At 49.9% G+C, this 19,358-nt stretch overlaps 1 protein-coding gene across 1 annotated transcript in view; it reads right to left on the bottom strand.

Annotated features, from left to right (window-relative positions):
• LOC141220807 (SH3 domain-containing kinase-binding protein 1-like) overlaps positions 1-19,358 on the bottom strand; it is a 90,995-nt gene that overhangs the window by 10,606 nt on the left and 61,031 nt on the right. Inside the window, exons 2-4 of the mRNA XM_073666408.1 lie at positions 12,011-12,123; positions 10,802-10,825; positions 7,122-7,247 (exon numbers count right to left, since the gene is read on the bottom strand). Of these exons, the coding sequence (XP_073522509.1) occupies positions 7,122-7,247; positions 10,802-10,825; positions 12,011-12,123 (263 nt within the window). The remainder of the gene's footprint in view (positions 1-7,121; positions 7,248-10,801; positions 10,826-12,010; positions 12,124-19,358) is intronic.

Here is a 19,358-nt window from a genome sequence, read left to right as displayed (position 1 = left end):
GGTGCTGTGCTCATATCTTGAGAGTGTGGTAATCACAGCAGTGGGACCTCAAGCAATCTGCAATAGATATGATCCTTGTTCAACGACTACTTCAGTAGTCAATGGCCGCCGGAGCAGAGCTCTGTGAACCTCCTTTTAACTGCCAGGATCCCTGGTGCTTGTTCTGATCGGCAGGCCTGGCTAAGCGTCATGTGTGCGTTGTACCAGAACAATGTGTAGCGCCGGCGTCCCTGCCCTCTGCTAGGCAGGGACGCTGTTCCCCTCACCCCTCTGCTCCGAGCCCGGCGTCCTCCTCCCGCTCTGCTGGCAGAGCGCGCTCCTTCCCGGCCACTGTGCTTAGGGCGCGCGCTCCCTCCCTCTTAAAGGGGCCGCGCGCGCCGTCCTAAGGAGTCCCCGGCCAATGGCCGGAGGACTTCACCATATATAAGGCACCTCCTCCAAAATGGAGGTGCCCGAGCAATGTTGTTGCACTGTTCACTACTCTGCTTCAGCCCTCAGGTCCCGTTGAAAGTTACCTGCCAGATTCCTGCCAGTTTGCTGTCTGATTCCTGCCTGATATTCTGCTTACCTGCCTGCTAGCCTGAGGTCCGACGGTCTGCCTACCGACTCCTGTCAGTCTGTCTAAGGACCAGCTTGCCCGCCCACCTGGGAGCGCTCCTCTGCTACCTGCCTGCTAGTCTGAGGTCCGACGGTCTGCCCTCCAACTCCTGTCAGTCTGTCTATGGACCAGCTTGCCCGCTCACCTGGGAGCGCACATCTGCTACCTGCCTGCTAGCCTACCTGGAGGCTCCGCCGTCACGTGCTGTGACCACCTGCCATTCCAGAGACTCCTGCCCGCTCACCTGGGAGCGCACACCTGCTACCTGCCTGCTAGCCTACCTGGAGGCTCCGCCGTCACGTGCTGTGACCACCTGCCATTCCAGAGACTCCTGCCCGCTCACCTGGGAGCGCACACCTGTTACCTGCCTGCTAGCCTACCTGGAGGCTCCGCCGTCACGTGCTGTGACCACCTGCCATTCCAGAGACTCTCGCTTGCTCACCTGGGAGCACACATCTACCATCTGCCTGCTAGCCTACCTGGAGGCTCTGCCATCACAGGTCGTACCTACCCTTTACCCAGAGACTGCCCCGGTCACTTGCCGTGACCTCCTGCCCGTTCATCCAGAGACTGCCCCGGTCACTTGCCGTGACCTCCTGCCCGTTCATCCAGAGACTGTCCCGGTCACTTGCCGTGACCTCCAGCCCGTTCACTCAGAGACTGTCCCGGTCACCTGCTGTGACTGCCTGCCCGTCTTCCCTGGTCGCCACCCGCTCCCTTACAAGGACCGCCCCCTTGTATAGTAGCTCAGAGGTTCCGCCTCCCAGACCCGTTACAGTTTGCTCGGGCCATGGAACCCGGTGGCACCCAAGCTCCCTCACTCTCGGACCTGTGTCATGAACTGTCCCGTCAGAGGTCCCAACAGGAGTCCATCCTGGGTCACCTGCGGAATGTCAATACTCGCCTGGACACTCTGACTGCTCCACCAGCAACCACCGCCAGAGCCATGACTCGCAATCCAGCAGCTCCGCTGCCCACCAATACTATGGTATCCTACCCCGGACCCCGGCTTTCTGCACCTCCTCGCTTCGGAGGCGACTCCGCTCAGGCTCGGGGCTTTATAAATCAGTGCACCCTGCACTTTGAACTCCTGTCCCACCAGTTTAACTCCGACTGGGCCAAAATTGCCTTCATCATGTCCCATCTCACCGGGGAGGCCCTGGCCTGGCTAAATCCTCTATGGGAGAGAGGAGACCCCCTGGTGTCCGACTTGCCTGCCTTTCTCACGGCTTTCCAGAAAATCTTCGACGAACCTGGACGGAAGACCTCATCCGCATCATCTCTGCTACGCCTCCGTCAGGGAAGTCTCACCGTGGGCCAATATGCCATACGGTTCCGTACCCTTGCCTCGGAGCTGGCCTGGGATAACGACGCTCTGGTATCTGTCTTCTGGGAGGGTCTGTCCGGCCGTATTAAAGATGAACTTGCCGGTCGAGACATTCCTACCACTCTCGATGACCTAATAACTCTTGCCACCCGGATTGACCTACGGTTCCAGGAGCGTGCCAAAGAAGTCACCCGTGAGAGGAGGTTTCCACGTCTAGCTCCTACTTTTCAGAGATCCGTCACTCCCTCCGTTTCTCCCCAGGTACACTCTCCTGAGGGAGACCAAGATGGTCAAAACCCGTCAGGACTTACGCCGTGCCGAGGGGAGCTGCTTCTACTGTGGCAGTAAGGAGCACCGGATCCGTACCTGCCTGGAGAGGTCGGGAAACGCCTGTGTCTAGGTTCGCTCAGAGAGGTCGACCTAGACAAGAATAAATCCTCTCCATCTCTGCTGCTGTCAGTCTCAATTATCTGCGGGGAGAATCGTTATTTCAAACTAGCCCAACTTGATTCTGGAGCGGCCGGGAATCTTATTTCACAGTCCCTGGTAGAAAAATACCGCATTCCCACCAAACCTCTGGCTATACCATTATCTGTCGCTGCTGTGGATGGGGGCCTCTTACCACGTCCCATCCAAGTCATCACCGAATCCGTAACTCTGCAGGTGGGAATGCTGCATTCTGAGAGCATCTCTTTTCATGTTCTGCCTGGACTCTCTCACGCCCTCTTACTAGGTCTACCTTGGCTCCAGAGACATGCACCCGTGCTTGACTGGCAGACCGGAGAAGTCCTTCGCTGGGGACAGGACTGTCATAAGACTTGTTTGGTTCCTGTTCATCCCGCCCGTCCTTCTCCTACCCCAACTAATCTACCTGGACTTCCGATTCCCTATTGGTCATTTGCTGATGTCTTTAATAAAAAGGAGGCAGAGACATTACCCTCTCATAGACCATACGACTGTCCTATCGACCTGTTACCCGGTACTACGCCTCCCCGTGGGCGTATTTACCTATTGTCCGCTGCTGAGACCCGGTCGATGTCCGAATATATTGAGGAGAATTTGGCCAGGGGATTCATCCGGAAATCTACCTCCCCGGCAGGAGCAGGCTTCTTTTTCGTAAAAAAGAAGGACGGCTCTCTCCGTCCCTGTATAGACTATAGAGGCCTTAACCAGATCACGGTGAAGAATAAGTACCCCCTTCCGCTCATTCCAGAATTATTTGATCGTCTGAGGGGGGCTAGAATCTTCACCAAACTGGACCTCCGTGGGGCGTACAACCTGGTCCGTATCCGTCAAGGGGATGAATGGAAGACTGCATTCAACACCCGGGACGGCCACTATGAATATCTGGTAATGCCCTTTGGTCTCTGTAACGCTCCTGCCGTCTTACAAGAGTTGGTCAATGACATCTTCCGGGACCTTCTCTACTCCTGCGTAGTGGTGTACCTGGACGACATCTTGGTCTTCTCTCCGGATCTCCAGACTCACCGGAGAGACGTTCGTCAGGTCCTGCTCAGGCTCAGGCAGAATCACCTCTTCGCTAAATATGAGAAGTGCCTCTTTGAGCAGACCTCGCTTCCGTTTTTGGGCTACATTATTTCTCAGACCGGCCTTCGAATGGATCCAGAGAAGCTGTCTGCCATCGAGAAATGGCCCCGACCGGAGGGGTTGAAGGCCATCCAGCGGTTCCTGGGCTTCGCCAACTACTACCGCCTCTTCATACCGCACTTCTCTTCCCGGACTGCCCCAATTTCCGCGCTCACTCGTAAGGGCACTAATCCCAGAGAGTGGCCGCCCGAAGCAGAGGAGGCCTTTCTTTCCTTAAAACAGGCCTTCTCTTCCGCCCCGGTGCTGCATCGCCCAGATGGCAACAAGCAGTTCTTCCTGGAGGTTGACGCCTCCTCCTCTGGAGCCGGAGCGGTACTTACCCAAAAATCATCTTCCGGGAGAATGGTAACTTGTGGCTTCTTCTCCAAACTCTTTTCCTCTTCTGAGCGCAACTATTCCATAGGAGATCGAGAGTTATTGGCCATCAAGCTGGCATTGGAGGAGTGGCGTTACCTGCTCGAAGGGGCTCTTCACCCAGTAATAATTTACACTGACCACAAGAACTTGGCTTACCTCCAGCATGCCCAGAGACTTAACCCGCGCCAAGCTCGGTGGTCCTTGTTTTTTGCTCGCTTTGATTTTATTCTTCATTTTCGCCCGGCTGACAAAAACATCAAGGCGGACGCCTTGTCCCGATCCTTTCTGGTGTCTGATCTCGAGGAGGAACCGAAACACATCATCGATCCCGCCAGAGTAATGCAGGTGGCTCCCGTGAGTCTAAATCGTCTCCCTCCCGGTAAGACGTTCGTATCAGTACCTGATCGGGAGAAGATCCTACACTGGGGTCACTCGTCTAAACTAGCTGGCCACGCCGGTCAGAAAAAGACCCTCCAGCTTATTACCCGGCACTACTGGTGGCCTACCCTGCACAAGGACGTAATAGACTTTGTTTCTGCCTGTGTGTCCTGCGGCCGCAACAAGGTTCCGAGACATCTGCCAGCCGGTCGCCTCCTTCCGCTCCCAGTACCTGCTGCCCCCTGGCAGCATATAGCAATGGACTTTATAACTGATCTCCCCGTCTCTGCCGGTTGTACGGTCATTTGGGTGGTCGCTGACCGCTTTTCCAAGATGGCTCATTTCGTTCCCCTGCCAGGCCTCCCGTCTGCACCCGAGCTGGCTAAAGACTTTATCCGCCACATCTTCCGTCTTCATGGCCTGCCCCTCCACATCGTGTCGGATCGTGGGGTACAGTTCACCTCACGCTTCTGGAGAGCCACTTGTAAACTGCTAGACGTCACCCTGGACTTCTCCTCCGCTTACCACCCACAATCTAATGGTCAAGTGGAGCGGATCAATCAGAACCTGACCAGTTACCTCCGGCACTTCGTTAATGCCCACCATTCAGACTGGGTGGATCTCCTGCCATGGGCCGAATTTTCTTACAACAATCACGAGAGCGAATCTTCCTCCAAATCCCCGTTTTTTGTTGTCTTCGGTCAGCATCCTCGGATCCCATTTCCCGTCTCCACCTCGGTGGACAATCCGGCTGCGGAATCTCTTGTTAACAAATTTTCCTCCATATGGGAGAGTACCCGATCCGCACTCCTTCTTTCATCCGAGCGTATGAAAAGACATGCTGACAAAAAACGTCTGGATCCTCCTCAATTCCGTCCAGGGGATAAGGTCTGGCTCTCGTCCAAGTATGTCCGGCTCAAGATTCCTTCCTATAAGTTAGGGCCTCGGTTCATCGGTCCTCTGGAGGTCATCAGTCAGATCAACCCGGTGGCCTATAAATTGAAACTCCCGGCCAACTTGCGGATCCCTAACTCCTTCCATGTATCTCTCCTCAAACCTGTGGTACTTAACTCTTTTTCCAAGTCTACAGGTACGCCTCCTGCTCCGGTTTCCGCTGAAAACGAGTTTGAGGTAGAGAACATTCTGGCCACCAAAAGGGTAAGAGGGAAGACCTTTTTTCTAGTAGATTGGAAGGGGTTTGGTCCTGAGGAGAGAACATGGGAGCCCCGGGAGAACATCCATGCCCCTCTCATCCTAGCTAAATTTCTCTCTGGCTTAAAAAAGGGGGGGCCTAAAGGAGGGGGGTACTGTAGCGCCGGCGTCCCTGCCCTCTGCTAGGCAGGGACGCTGTTCCCCTCACCCCTCTGCTCCGAGCCCGGCGTCCTCCTCCCGCTCTGCTGGCAGCGCGCGCTCCTTCCCGGCCACTGTGCTTAGGGCGCGCGCGCGCTCCCTCCCTCTTAAAGGGGCCGCGCGCGCCGTCCTAAGGAGTCCCCGGCCAATGGCCGGAGGACTTCACCATATATAAGGCACCTCCTCCAAAATGGAGGTGCCCGAGCAATGTTGTTGCACTGTTCACTACTCTGCTTCAGCCCTCAGGTCCCGTTGCCAGTTACCTGCCAGATTCCTGCCAGTTTGCTGTCTGATTCCTGCCTGATATTCTGCTTACCTTCCTGCTAGCCTGAGGTCCGACTCCTGTCAGTCTGTCTAAGGACCAGCTTGCCCGCTCACCTGGGAGCGCTCCTCTGCTACCTGCCTGCTAGCCTGAGGTCCGACGGTCTGCCCTCCAACTCCTGTCAGTCTGTCTATGGACCAGCTTGCCCGCTCACCTGGGAGCGCACATCTGCTACCTGCCTGCTAGCCTACCTGGAGGCTCCGCCGTAACGTGCTGTGACCACCTGCCATTCCAGAGACTCCTGCCCGCTCACCTGGGAGCGCACACCTGTTACCTGCCTGCTAGCCTACCTGGAGGCTCCGCCGTCACGTGCTGTGACCACCTGCCATTCCAGAGACTCTCGCTTGCTCACCTGGGAGCACACATCTACCATCTGCCTGCTAGCCTACCTGGAGGCTCTGCCATCACAGGTCGTACCTACCCTTTACCCAGAGACTGCCCCGGTCACTTGCCGTGACCTCCTGCCCGTTCATCCAGAGACTGCCCCGGTCACTTGCCGTGACCTCCTGCCCGTTCATCCAGAGACTGCCCCGGTCACTTGCCGTGACCTCCAGCCCGTTCACTCAGAGACTGTCCCGGTCACCTGCTGTGACTGCCTGCCCGTCTTCCCTGGTCGCCACCCGCTCCCTTACAAGGACCGCCCCCTTGTATAGTAGCTCAGAGGTTCCGCCTCCCAGACCCGTTACACAATGACAGTGAGCCAGGCCTACGGATCAGAAGAGACACTGGGAACACCAGCAGGTAGGAGGAGGTTCACAGGGCTCTGCTCTGGCAGCCATGGACTACCAATATGGCAGCTGGACTAGGGTCCTACAAATCTTTTTCATAATTTCTAATCAACAAATTATCACCATTCTATGTATGGGTAATAACTTAGTCAAGTTGGACAATACCTTAAAGGATGCAATCTATGATAAACTGGTAAAAATCTACTTCTAGAAAAAGGTTTTCCCACAATTACTTATTTAGCTTTTATAAGGGAAGAGAGTACACCCGTGACATTAGGGACCATCAGCGCAACAGGAAATAGAGCAGCTACAGTAGGCAGCTATATTGCTATACTCCCCGATAAGCATGGATCATCTACGCCTTTCCTCCATGGTAAGATTACACATTGACTTTTAACCCTCCCAGTCCTAATTGTATTGATCCACAACAGAGAGCACGCTCCCCTTACTTACCTGTGATGTAAGACTACGTGGGGCTTTCTTGGATGAGTCTATAGGTCTCTGTGACAGGTGATTGATATCATCCTTGTCATCGTCTGGACTTGGAGAGTCAAAGAAATCAGGACTGGAAAGGGAGGACTACAAAAGATCGTAGTGAATAAAAGTATACTGAATGTAGCAATATTTCCTACATGACAAGAAGATGCGTAATAAGCCAGCCATCTCCATTCTTACCAGCACAGCTATAAAGAGACTCTTGACCGTGTACGGCCAACCCGGGTTCCATTGTTCACATTCCCCCTCCCCTTTTCACCCATACCAAATAAAACACAGCACCTGTAATTTTCTCTTTGGATAAATTTGGCCACAGCGGCCGTTTTATTAACAAACAACAATATTAAACATATAAACATTATAATAACAAGGGTAAGGGTTCTTGGAGTTAAAAAATTGATCTGGCATAAACCAAACAGTACTTGAACCACCATGTTACCCTCAGCCGTACCACACCAGCTCAAGGGCACCAAAAGCTCCCAGGGTAAAACCCCGTCCAGAGCCCCCAAAACCAAAATGCCAGATCACCCCCCTTAATCAAGCCAATGCCTGTAACTTGATAATCTCCTTTTTTACCGACACTTCCGTGCCAACTCCAAGAACCCCAACCCCCCCCCGCCAGCCACTGCGACAAAGACATCTTAACACATCACTAAAAATTTTTTTTTTAATATACATATATATAACCCCTCCTAATACACCCTATTAATTAGACCTTCCTGTTCTTCTTCCTACAAAAGCCGCCCTTTTCCAATGCAATTTAAAAGAAACTAACAAACAACCGAAAAAAGGGGTGGGTGGGTGGGTGGGACTTTTCCAATGCTTTCTTCTCTGAACTGACCGTTTCTCACCCCACCCTTTCTGCTTTATCTATCCCCCCCCCTCAAATGCCCGCCCTTCAACCTATATCCAATCCCTATCCTTTTAAGTTCAAATTACACCCTCCATCTGGTTTTATCTGCCAGAGCTGCGGTCACTATTCTGCTGTTACATCTGGTTTTATCCTCCAGAGCTGCGGTCACTATTCTGCTGTTACATCTGGTCTTATCCTCCAGAACTGCACTCACTATTCTGCTGTTACATCTTGTCTTATCCTCCAGAGCTGCGGTCACTATTCTGCTGTTACATCTGGTCTTATCCTCCAGTCACCTCCAGAGCTGCGGTCACTATTCTGCTCTTACATCTGGTTTTATCTGCCAGAGCTGCGGTCACTATTCTGCTGTTACATCTTGTCTTATCCTCCAGAACTGCACTCACTATTCTGCTGTTACATCTTGTCTTATCCTCCAGAGCTGCGGTCACTATTCTGCTGTTACATCTGGTCTTATCCTCCAGTCACCTCCAGAGCTGCGGTCACTATTCTGCTCTTACATCTGGTTTTATCTGCCAGAGCTGCGGTCACTATTCTGCTGTTACATCTGGTTTTATCCTCCAGAGCTGCGGTCACTATTCTGCTGTTACATCTGGTCTTATCCTCCAGAGCTGCGGTCACTATTCTGCTGTTACATCTGGTCTTATCTTCCAGAGCTGCGGTCACTATTCTGCTGTTACATCTGGTCTTATCCTCCAGTCACCTCCAGAGCTGCGGTCACTATTCTGCTCTTACATCTGGTTTTATCTGCCAGAGCTGCGGTCACTATTCTGCTGTTACATCTGGTTTTATCCTCCAGAGCTGCGGTCACTATTCTGCTGTTACATCTTATCTTATCCTCCAGAACTGCACTCACTATTCTGCTGTTACATCTGGTCTTATCCTCCAGAGCTGCGGTCACTATTCTGCTGTTACATCTGGTCTTATCCTCCAGTCACCTCCAGAGCTGCGGTCACTATTCTGCTCTTACATCTGGTTTTATCTGCCAGAGCTACGGTCACTATTCTGCTGTTACATCTTGTCTTATCCTCCAGAACTGCACTCACTATTCTGCTGTTACATCTTGTCTTATCCTCCAGAGCTGCGGTCACTATTCTGCTGTTACATCTGGTCTTATCCTCCAGTCACCTCCAGAGCTGCGGTCACTATTCTGCTCTTACATCTGGTTTTATCTGCCAGAGCTGCGGTCACTATTCTGCTGTTACATCTGGTTTTATCCTCCAGAGCTGCGGTCACTATTCTGCTGTTACATCTGGTCTTATCCTCCAGAGCTGCGGTCACTATTCTGCTGTTACATCTGGTCTTATCTTCCAGAGCTGCGGTCACTATTCTGCTGTTACATCTGGTCTTATCCTCCAGTCACCTCCAGAGCTGCGGTCACTATTCTGCTCTTACATCTGGTTTTATCTGCCAGAGCTGCGGTCACTATTCTGCTGTTACATCTGGTTTTATCCTCCAGAGCTGCGGTCACTATTCTGCTGTTACATCTTATCTTATCCTCCAGAACTGCACTCACTATTCTGCTGTTACATCTGGTCTTATCCTCCAGAGCTGCGGTCACTATTCTGCTGTTACATCTGGTCTTATCCTCCAGTCACCTCCAGAGCTGCGGTCACTATTCTGCTCTTACATCTGGTTTTATCTGCCAGAGCTGCGGTCACTATTCTGCTGTTACATCTGGTTTTATCCTCCAGAGCTGCGGTCACTATTCTGCTGTTACATCTGGTCTTATCCTCCAGTCACCTCCAGAACTGCACTCACTATTCTGCTGTTACATCTTGTCTTATCCTCCAGAACTGCACTCACTATTCTGCTGTTACATCTGGTCTTATCCTCCAGAGCTGCGGTCACTATTCTGCTGTTACATCTGGTTTTATCCTCCAGAGCTACGGTCACTATTCTGCTGTTACATCTTGTTTTATCTGCCAGAGCTGCGGTCACTATTCTGCTGTTACATCTGGTTTTATCCTCCAGAGCTGCACTCCCTATTCTGCTGTTACATCTGGTCTTATCCTCCAGTCACCTCCAGAGCTGCGCTCACTATTCTGTGTCATCATGTAACAGAATAGTGAATTCTGATCTGGAGGTGACTGAAGAATAAGACAGCACGTCTTATCCTCCAGTCACCTCCAGAGCTGCAGTCACTATTCTACTGTTACTTGTCACTGGTACCTAATCCATAACATGAGAGGTCACATGACCAGCGACCCTTTATATTTGCATTAATAATGAAAATGCAAATTACTAAATAAAACTGAAACATTTAAATACATTATATACAAAATAAATAGTAAGAACACAAGGACAATATTCAGTCCAGGCCTGGGCCGCAGAGCTGACGCTCTAATATCAGACCTCAGTGACCGCTCTGTACTATATACTCCTGTATATCCAGGCCTGGGCCGCAGAGCTGACGCTCTAATATCAGACCTTGCTGCATAAGGATCTGCATGTAGTTGTGTGTTGGTATCACTATGTGTCTACGGCTGTGCGCCCACATAGCGTTTAAGAGTTTTTTTCACGTAAATTACGCAGCGCAAACACTTGAAAAACGCTAGTATATATGCCCCCCATGGTCCCCTATGTGAGAACGCAAGTCATGAGCACATGCTGCGTATTATCACTGCGTAAAAACACGTAGCATGTCCATTAATTTTGCGGTTACGCGGTGTAATCGCCGCCTTATGCGTATGTCCATGCCCACCATGTGTATATTGTGCGCTTCAATATGTGTATGGTACCCGGGTCTGGAGGAGGGGAGACTCACCTCCAGGCCCAGGTACCATAAAACCTGTTGTAAAAAAATAATGAAAATAATAAATATCAATATACTTACCCTCTGTCAGCCCACAATCTCCTCACCGCCGCTGCCTCCGGACCCAGAGATGCATTGCGGCAATGGCCTGCGATGACGCTGCGGTCATGTGACCGTGAGGTCCTCACAGGTCCTGCCGCTCTGTATCTATGGGAACAAAGCTACCGGGGAGGAGCGGTGAGGAGACTTATTATTTTTTACATGCATATGCAGCATCAATAGTAAAAAGTTGGTCACACTTGTCAAGCACTATGCAGTGTGACCAACCTGTCAAGCACTTTTCCAAGTGATGCTAATATCGCTTGGAAAGCTCTTGACAATGTGCATGCTAAAATGCATGCAAAAACGCTGGATTTGCGCTTGTGTTTTGCGGGAAAACGCATGTGAATTAGGCTTGTGCTTTCCCGCAGCAGGGGGATGCGGAAATGATGCAGAAATTTCTGCTTAATTTACGCAAAGTGGGCACATAGCCTAATATCAGACCTTGCTGCATAAGGATCTGCATTAGTTGTGTGTTGGTATCACTTTGTGTCTACAACAAAATGGCTCCTCACTGTGAGAGATCCTAATTCCTAAACTTCATTGTCTCTTATCCATTTGTAAACACCCAGAAAGGGAGGGGGGAGGAGGAGACATCAGACATGGAGCAAATCCAGCCCAGATTTTCAGCAGTCGTAATGCATGCCAGCTCTACACAAGGTTTTCATGCCAAATTTCAGTAGCGGCTCCCCCTAGTGTTTCAAAGTGGAACATGTCAAAGTTTTTAAATTATTTTTCATATTTTACTCCATTAAAAAAATATGATAATATTGGAGAAACGAATCAAAACAATAATACTTTACGTTTTCGCAAATGTTGAAAAACATTTTTTTTTGATGGCACCTTCCCTTTAAGGCATCTGTACTCATGAGAAGTCTTTACACTCCTTGAAAATTGCACGTGTCTATACATTTACCAGCTGGGTTCAGGAGAGTGACGACTTATAACCAGGACAAACAGAATAATGAGAAGAATGTATCAGGCTGGGTCTGTCAGTGGTGTAAAGTGATCCCTGCCGCTCAGGTCTCCTATTCTGTAGGACACTTCTGTAGATTGCATTATAGGCCGTCCCTTAGTCATGAGCAGCATTTAGTTGTGTGGAGCATGAATTGCGGCACATACATACGACGTCAGAGACTGGGAAGGTGGACGTCTCCCGCTGGATTTAGGCCTTGAAGCAGTAGGAGGACTAAGTTTCTCTCCAGTTGACACAAGGGAATCAAAGCCTTCAACATCTAACAGATAAAATACAGATATGGCAACAAATCTATCAACTAAGTGACATCTCTTTCTCTTCAAGTTGGATACGGTCAAACAGCTTCTCTGTCTTATACACGGGCATTTATTCTTTTCATCAGTATTATAAGTACTCAGTCGACTTCCCCAGAAATATAAAGAACCAGGAGGAACTTCTGTTCTATGATGAGATCGGCCTCGTGTTATAGATTTACTCCATTCAGGAGCAGAGGTTTCCCACAACGTAGTGATCTACTGCCATGAAGCTTCTACACTATTCTAATCATTGTATCCTGGGTTTTTATATGTATTGCTTGTATAAATAGGATTTCTAGTTGTAATGATGTACGTTAATCTATAACTGCTGGGCTACCGATGACCAACACAGACTAAAATACATCACATGCCGAAATTTCAACTTATTATCTGTCCCATCTACCCAGTTCTTTGCACAAAAGAACACAGCCAATAAATGGCCAAGGATGGTAAAAAAAGGCAGAATTTTACATTTGGCCAACAGTTTCTGATGCCAATTTCAGTGGGCTAAAAACCACAAAGCACTTTTATAAGACGTGATTTACTGTCATTCATAAGAATTTGCAAATAAAATGGTGAGCAAAAACAGATTGAAACTGAATGAGAGCGGCACTCACCACTAGTACATGAAAGTACAGCACTTTATTGTGGTTGTCACATGAGGAGACATAAAGACATAAATAAGCGACAGCTGTTTCACGTAAACTACGCTTTTTCCGGCTGAGCCTGAAGAAGTGTAGTTTATGCGAAACAGCTGTCGCTTACATTCCTCTTTATTCAGGCTCGGACTGGCCCATAGGGCAGCAGGGAAATCCTCTGGTGGGCCCCAACTCCACTATATGGGCAGTACTTGGCATAATTCACTTGGAACAGAAAAAAAGCAGCATACCATCATTCATTCACCAAAATACCCAGTTTATTATTATATAGAGGTATAGGTAAATTTGTGAACAAGGGTAGTGTAATATTTGCATGCAGTTGAAAAGTGGGTCCCCCAAAGTCAATGTTACTGGTGGGCCTTTGGCACCCCAGTCCGGCACTGTCTTTATGTCTCCTCATATGACGACCACAATACAGTGCTGTATTTTCACGTATCAATTGTGAGTGCCGCTCTCATTCAGTTTTTCATGCTGTTTTTGCTCATAATTTTGTACTGTTTTATCTCAAGATGAGCACCACTATATCTGGCAATCCGCTAGTTATGCTTGCCCTAATGCATTCCTGGAGGGTGTGTTAGCAGCACCCGAAATTCTGCTAATCTGTTATTTATTGGTCAAATAAAATGGTGCACAACATAAATTGAATTAAAGGGCTTGTCTCGTGATTTATTTTCAGGAGCGCACCGCTCTCCAGGCTCACAGCTACCTACTTGCTAAGAAGCAGTGCGCTCCTGCTTGATTGACAGTTCAGGCCAGATGTGAATCTAGCGCTCCCTGATGTTATATGAGGCAGCATTAAAGAAGTGCAGTGGTACTGAAGCTGGCCAGAATCGGAACTAATAGCAAGTTCCAAAGATCCTGTCCAGTTTCAGTGCAGTGCTTGCAAGCTCACTATGTAAGAGCTTGTAAATGCATCTTTAGCCACTGCTACTGTCTAGGCTATGAACAGTAAACAATAAAAAAATGCACTTTTAATTATCAGGGGGCAGATATTAAAGGGAATCTGTCAGCCCAATCTGACATTATAAAACAAAACCCTGTAGGGGATATAGTCACTCGAAAAATTACACCTATAGTTCCAAATCCTGCCTCTATTCTGCAGTAATTGAAGCTTAATCAAATAAGCAAATTAGGAAGCTTGATGCATCCTTAGTGTGACCAAGAGGCTCTGCAAACCGATCTCCCACTGATTTTGCACCCTCACTGGTGACTGTCAGCCTGAGCTTTTTCTGCAGACAGTTCTAGCTCCAGGCAAGGCAGCGCTGTCGATCACTAATGAGGGAGGCGGGGCATGCAAAACCAGTGTACGGAACGGTGCACTGAGCCTCTAGACCACTCTAAGGGTGCACAGTGAACTATAATAAGCATATATGATTACAGAGAATCTATCAGCAGGTTTTTGCTACGTAATGTGACAGCCGCATGATGTAGGAACAGAGACCCTGATTCCAGCAATGTATAACTTAGTTACTGGGTCCAGCACTTATGATAGAGTCCAAATTTTCTCTGCTAAAGGTCTAGCAGACCTTGAAATGTTGAGCCCTATGTAATCCAGCCCATACCACTGATTGTACACAGAAAGCTGCCAATGTATATTGACAAAAAGCTGCCATTCAATGTTGGGGTGTGTGGATGGCCTAGGAGGCATGCGGGCAGCTTGTCCTATAGTGATAATCTCCTGCTGATAAAACTCTGTACTGAAACAGCAAAACACAGTCCAGTAAGTGACACATCGTTGGAATCAGGCTCTCAGCCCCTACATCATACTGCTCTCAAATTACAGAGCAAAAACAGGTGACAGATTCCCTTTAAACTTCAGTTTCTCAAGAAAAGAGGCAGTGATTTGTACCACTAAATATATCTACCCGTCTATGTGCTAAGTTTATATTGTCAGCTTGAGCCGCATTAAATAAATAGTAAATTAGAAAGTTGCTTGTTTTTACAAGCGCTTTCCAATTATACCTGACTTTGAAGATGGGAATAACCCTTAAAATAGATAGAAGTTAATACTTGTGGTTGATGCTATATTTTAAAACATTTTTAAAGGGTTCATTATTGCATGAATGTAGGATTTTGTATGTTCTCCCTGTGACGCCTCTTCTCGGAAGCCCTTTTCTTTACCCTGGGAGATGGGGGACTCGGAGTCGGGTCCTAAGATGGAGAGATGGGGTGCAGCCGTGGCCCGGACCCGCTCCGTGCTCAGGGCCGTCACAATTTAAAAGGGATGGTATGGGCTCATCCGGGTTGAGTGGCTGATTACAACTACGCCACCTGTGGCACCTGGTGAAGGCCACCAGCGCTACCGCAGTCCGCTGAGGCCTGGTGTTAGGGCAGCTGGCGTTGTTACTACTCCCCACAGGCGGAGCAAGGCCTCAGGGCAGAGAGACAGGACGGAGGCGGGGTAGTAGTCTAGAAAGTCTGTGTCGTGCGGTGTAGCGCCGATTAAAGAAAGTCCGGAGGCCATAGGGGTGAACTTCCAAGGCTTTACTCACATAAGAGATGGCAGAAGGAAGGCGACTCCCTGCTCCTCGCGGAGTTCTGCGGCCACCAGGGACGGGGGTCCGACAACCTCCGAGCAAGTCCAGTGTTAAATCAGGATTCTGCACCAGAGTTTTCCTAGACTTCAGACCGGGTCCTTTCCCGTCTGTGTGTGTGTGGATAGGCCGGGTCTCCCTCTGAGCTCCTCTCAGAAAAAGGGTACGGGTGGCAGCTCCGCTCCTTCCGATACCCGGTGGGATCCTCAGGGCCTACCGGGCTTACCGACCAGGACGTGGAGTAGCAAGGTCGGGTGTCGGGGGCCGGTACCCCTCTTGCAGCCGGAATCCCTCTGAAAATATCAGGTGGGCGAGGACAGGTGGCGTCTACCGCTCCGTCTGCATCCTCCCTAGGATCCATTTGCTATGGAGCTACACTCTTAAGCTCCGGGCCTTCTTGGTCATGGTCCTTGACCGGGCTGAGACGTTCATCATCTCCAGCCAGCCCCTCGTCCCAAGGCCAAGGTACGAGGGCTGTGTCTCCATCCGCTGCAGGTCCACACAGGATCCACACTCAGGGTGGGAGATCACAGTGTTCACAGTTCCAAGACTGATCAAAGACCAAAGGACCTCCCAAAAGACCATGAACCAAGATGGCTTTTTATTAAATATGAAATTTAAAGTGTCACTAAAATGTGAGTCCTCCACCCTCACCCACTAAATGGTTCCCCTAACTCTTGGTTCCCCAATCTCCCTGTAACCAGGAGGGCAGCACATAGTGCATTCTAGCCCCCTCTGGTGGGAGAAGTGTGGTGTTGGATGTGAAGGAAGGGTCCTGACCATCACACTGTTCTTACCTCAGAGGAGGAACACTACACTCCATTAGAGAAGTGCAGCATTCCTGTGGCGGTCGAACCCTCAGGGGCGCCACATCCCCGTGTTCGCATGGGTTTCCTCCCACACCCCAAAGACATATTGATAGGGGATCTAGATTGCTAGCCCCCAATGTGGATAGTGTTGATAATGTCTGTAAAGAGCTGTGGAATTAATGACGCTCTATAAGTAAAATAAAAAAAAAGTTCACATGTTGCAGCTGCATTGCATTTTTTTGCCATTTCTATCTCGATTGCAGCAACAAAAAAACGAAGAAAACCCTGCAAAAGCAAAGTGTGAATGCAGCCTTAAATTCAAAATCAATGTCAGCTTTCACATATCTACAACAATCTTGCATTCAAAAACTCATATCCCAAGATAAACTTCTCCTGTTTCACAGAATATACCCATATCTTGTAAAATGCTACAGGCAATAAGAAAGCAAACCAAAAACTATCAGCAAGGAGGGGGCTGGAGACAGCACAGCTAGGGGGAAGCCACCCATGACCGGGATTGGTCTGGAGGTTTCACCCCCCCCCCCCTTTTGAATGAGGCAGCCTTGGGGATTGGATAATGGGAAGTTGGGGGGTGGGTAGTGGGAGAGGCGCATATATAGGGAAAAGTGTGGGAAAACCGCCATTCCCTGAGGAGCAGCAGAGTGATTTACCCAGAAATGGCGTCCGTCGAATCCCTGGTGGGCCAGCTCAGAGACGTCGCCATGACACCAGGGAGGCAAGCATCTGCGGGCAGGCAGCAGTCCAGGGAACCACTGCTGCCTGGCTCACATGGACGACGCGGAAGGGAAGGAGCGGCGGGTAGCGACACCGCTCTGCCTGGCAGCGTCCAGGCCTGTGCGTCTGGGTCTGGTTGCCGGAGGAGGCCCAGAGCTGCATCCAGGAGTGCAAGACGGTCTGGCGGGAGGCGATCGTCAGGGAGAAGCCAGTCTGCAGCATCCGTGACCATTCAGGTCCCCCTGGTGACGCGGAGGCCAGGGGCGCGGGCCTTGAGTGGCGAATGGACACAGAAGGATCCGATTCCAGGAGTGATCGTGACGGAAGAGGTGATCGTCAGGACTCAGGAATTCCGGCTGGCGGGGACACAGCACCTGCGCAACTGCGTGAGTATGATTCTATGTCTTGTTTGTCGCCCGCAGGGGCTGTTTTGCTAAGGGGAGGTAGCGGTCAGTTTGTAGGGCCAGGGGGGAGGAGTTTAGGTGGTCCCGGGGGTGCAGAGGTATCGGGGATTAGGGATATCTTGCATAGCATGTCACAGATTTTGCTTAGAATGGAGAGCGGTGCAGCGGGTGGGGCAAGTCCATCCCCCGTAGGAGCTTGGTTACCAGGCCAGGAGGTGTTGCTGCAACCCAGTTGCGTTACGGTAGGGTCTGCGGCGGGCACAGAGGTAGCATCTACGGGCGTTTCAGTATCGGTTCAGACGGAAAAGGACAAGGGCGATACGGTGAAGCTGGATGATAGGGCAAAGGGTGAGGTGTATGTGTGCTTCGAGGGGCCACTGGGGGCACATTTAAAAAAAGAGGTGAAGGAGAAAATTTGGCGTGATGAATATGTCGAAATTTTCTCCCTCCTTCCCTTGGAGAAGTTTAATTTAGACAAGGGGAGGAAGGATAATAGCAAAAAGGAAGAGGAGGAGAAGCGCAGGTGGCGCTTGATCCCTCAGACTTTTGCAAATTGGCTTCAAGCATTCGCTATATTGGCTGGTGTCATTGGGGAAAAGTTTCCTGAAAATTGTCTATTCTGTTACTTAGAAGCGATTGGGGAAGCGCATCGTACTTACGGGGGACAAACATGGCTGAGGTACGACGAGCAATTCAGGCACAGGAAGGCGGTGCGGCCTGAGATTAAGTGGGACCAGAAAGATATTGGCCTTTGGTTAAAAGTGATGGCCCCTGCTAGATACGGGCAGTCCTTTCACCGGAGCGGGGGAAGCGGGAGTCAATCGTCGGGACAGGGGGGAGGTAGTCAGGGAGCACAGGGAGGAAAAGAAAAGTCGGGAACGTTCTGGCAATTTAATGATGGCTAGTGCAAATAAGAGAACGGCTGTAAGTTCAAGCACGTTTGTTCCCATTGCAACTGGAGCTCCCATGGGGCTGCAAAATGCTTCAAAAAAGGAAAAGGAAGGATGTCGTGGGTACCGGTCAAGGGGGTGACTCCAGTGAATCTGCTAGGGATGGCCCCCTTTCTAAGTAGATATCCCGATCAATCGAAGGCCAGGATTATTAATGATGGTTTTTTGGAGGGTTTCAGGATCCCGCCTCCTGACCATACGGTTCCTTTTTCTGTTAAGAATTTGAGGTCTGCTTTGTTGCATTCAGAGGTTGTCGGTGTTAAGTTAGTAAAGGAAGTTGAGTTAGGTCGTATGGCAGGGCCTTTTGATAGTCTACCGGTTGAAGGCGTGATCATTTCTCCTTTGGGGGTAGTGCCTAAGAAGGAGCCAAATAAATTTCGCCTGATCCGGCATTTGTCGTACCCAAAAGGTTGTTCGGTCAATGACGGTATAGCGCCGGAATTATGTTCAGTTGAATACACATCATTTGATGCGGCTGTGTCATGGGTTCGTAGGTACGGGCCTGGGTCACTGTTAGTGAAAACTGACATTGAATCAGCTTTTAGGCTACTTCCGGTTCACCCGGCTAGCATTCCGCTATTGGGTTGTTTTTGGAACAAAGGTTATTACCTAGATAGGTGTTTGCCTATGGGTTGTTCTATTTCATGTTCATTGTTTGAAACTTTCAGTACTTTTCTGGAATGGGTGGTCAGGGATGTTGCAGGTGTGCAGTCCGTTATTCATTACCTGGATGATTTTTTGTTCATAGGTCCCCCAGATTCGTTTGTCTGTGGTAACTTGGGTGTCGCATTGGGGGGCGATAGAGAGTGACGAGGATAGGACGTTGGCAGTCTTGTTTTTGGTTGGTAAGGCTGCGGACTTAGGGTGGTCGGCATCTAGAATTAGTAAATTTGTTGCTGGGCTCGCATTCAATTTCAAGTTACAGGGTTTGACTGATGTTACTAAATCCTTTTTGGTCAATCAGGCACTTAGAGGTTTTCGAAAAGGTAGCAAGAGTTTGGATAAGCGTAGGCCAGTCACGTTTAGTATGTTGGAAAGGTTAGGTCTGGTTTTGGAAAGGATTTGTTGTTCTACTTTTGAGGCGGCTCTGTTTACGTTAGCCTTTTC

This window comes from Phyllobates terribilis, unplaced genomic scaffold, assembly GCF_046119375.1.
Source record: "Phyllobates terribilis strain yellow unplaced genomic scaffold, ASM4611937v1 Scaffold_304__1_contigs__length_2301189, whole genome shotgun sequence".
NCBI lineage: Eukaryota > Metazoa > Chordata > Amphibia > Anura > Dendrobatidae > Phyllobates > Phyllobates terribilis.
This window is presented reverse-complemented; position numbering and strand designations above follow the sequence as displayed.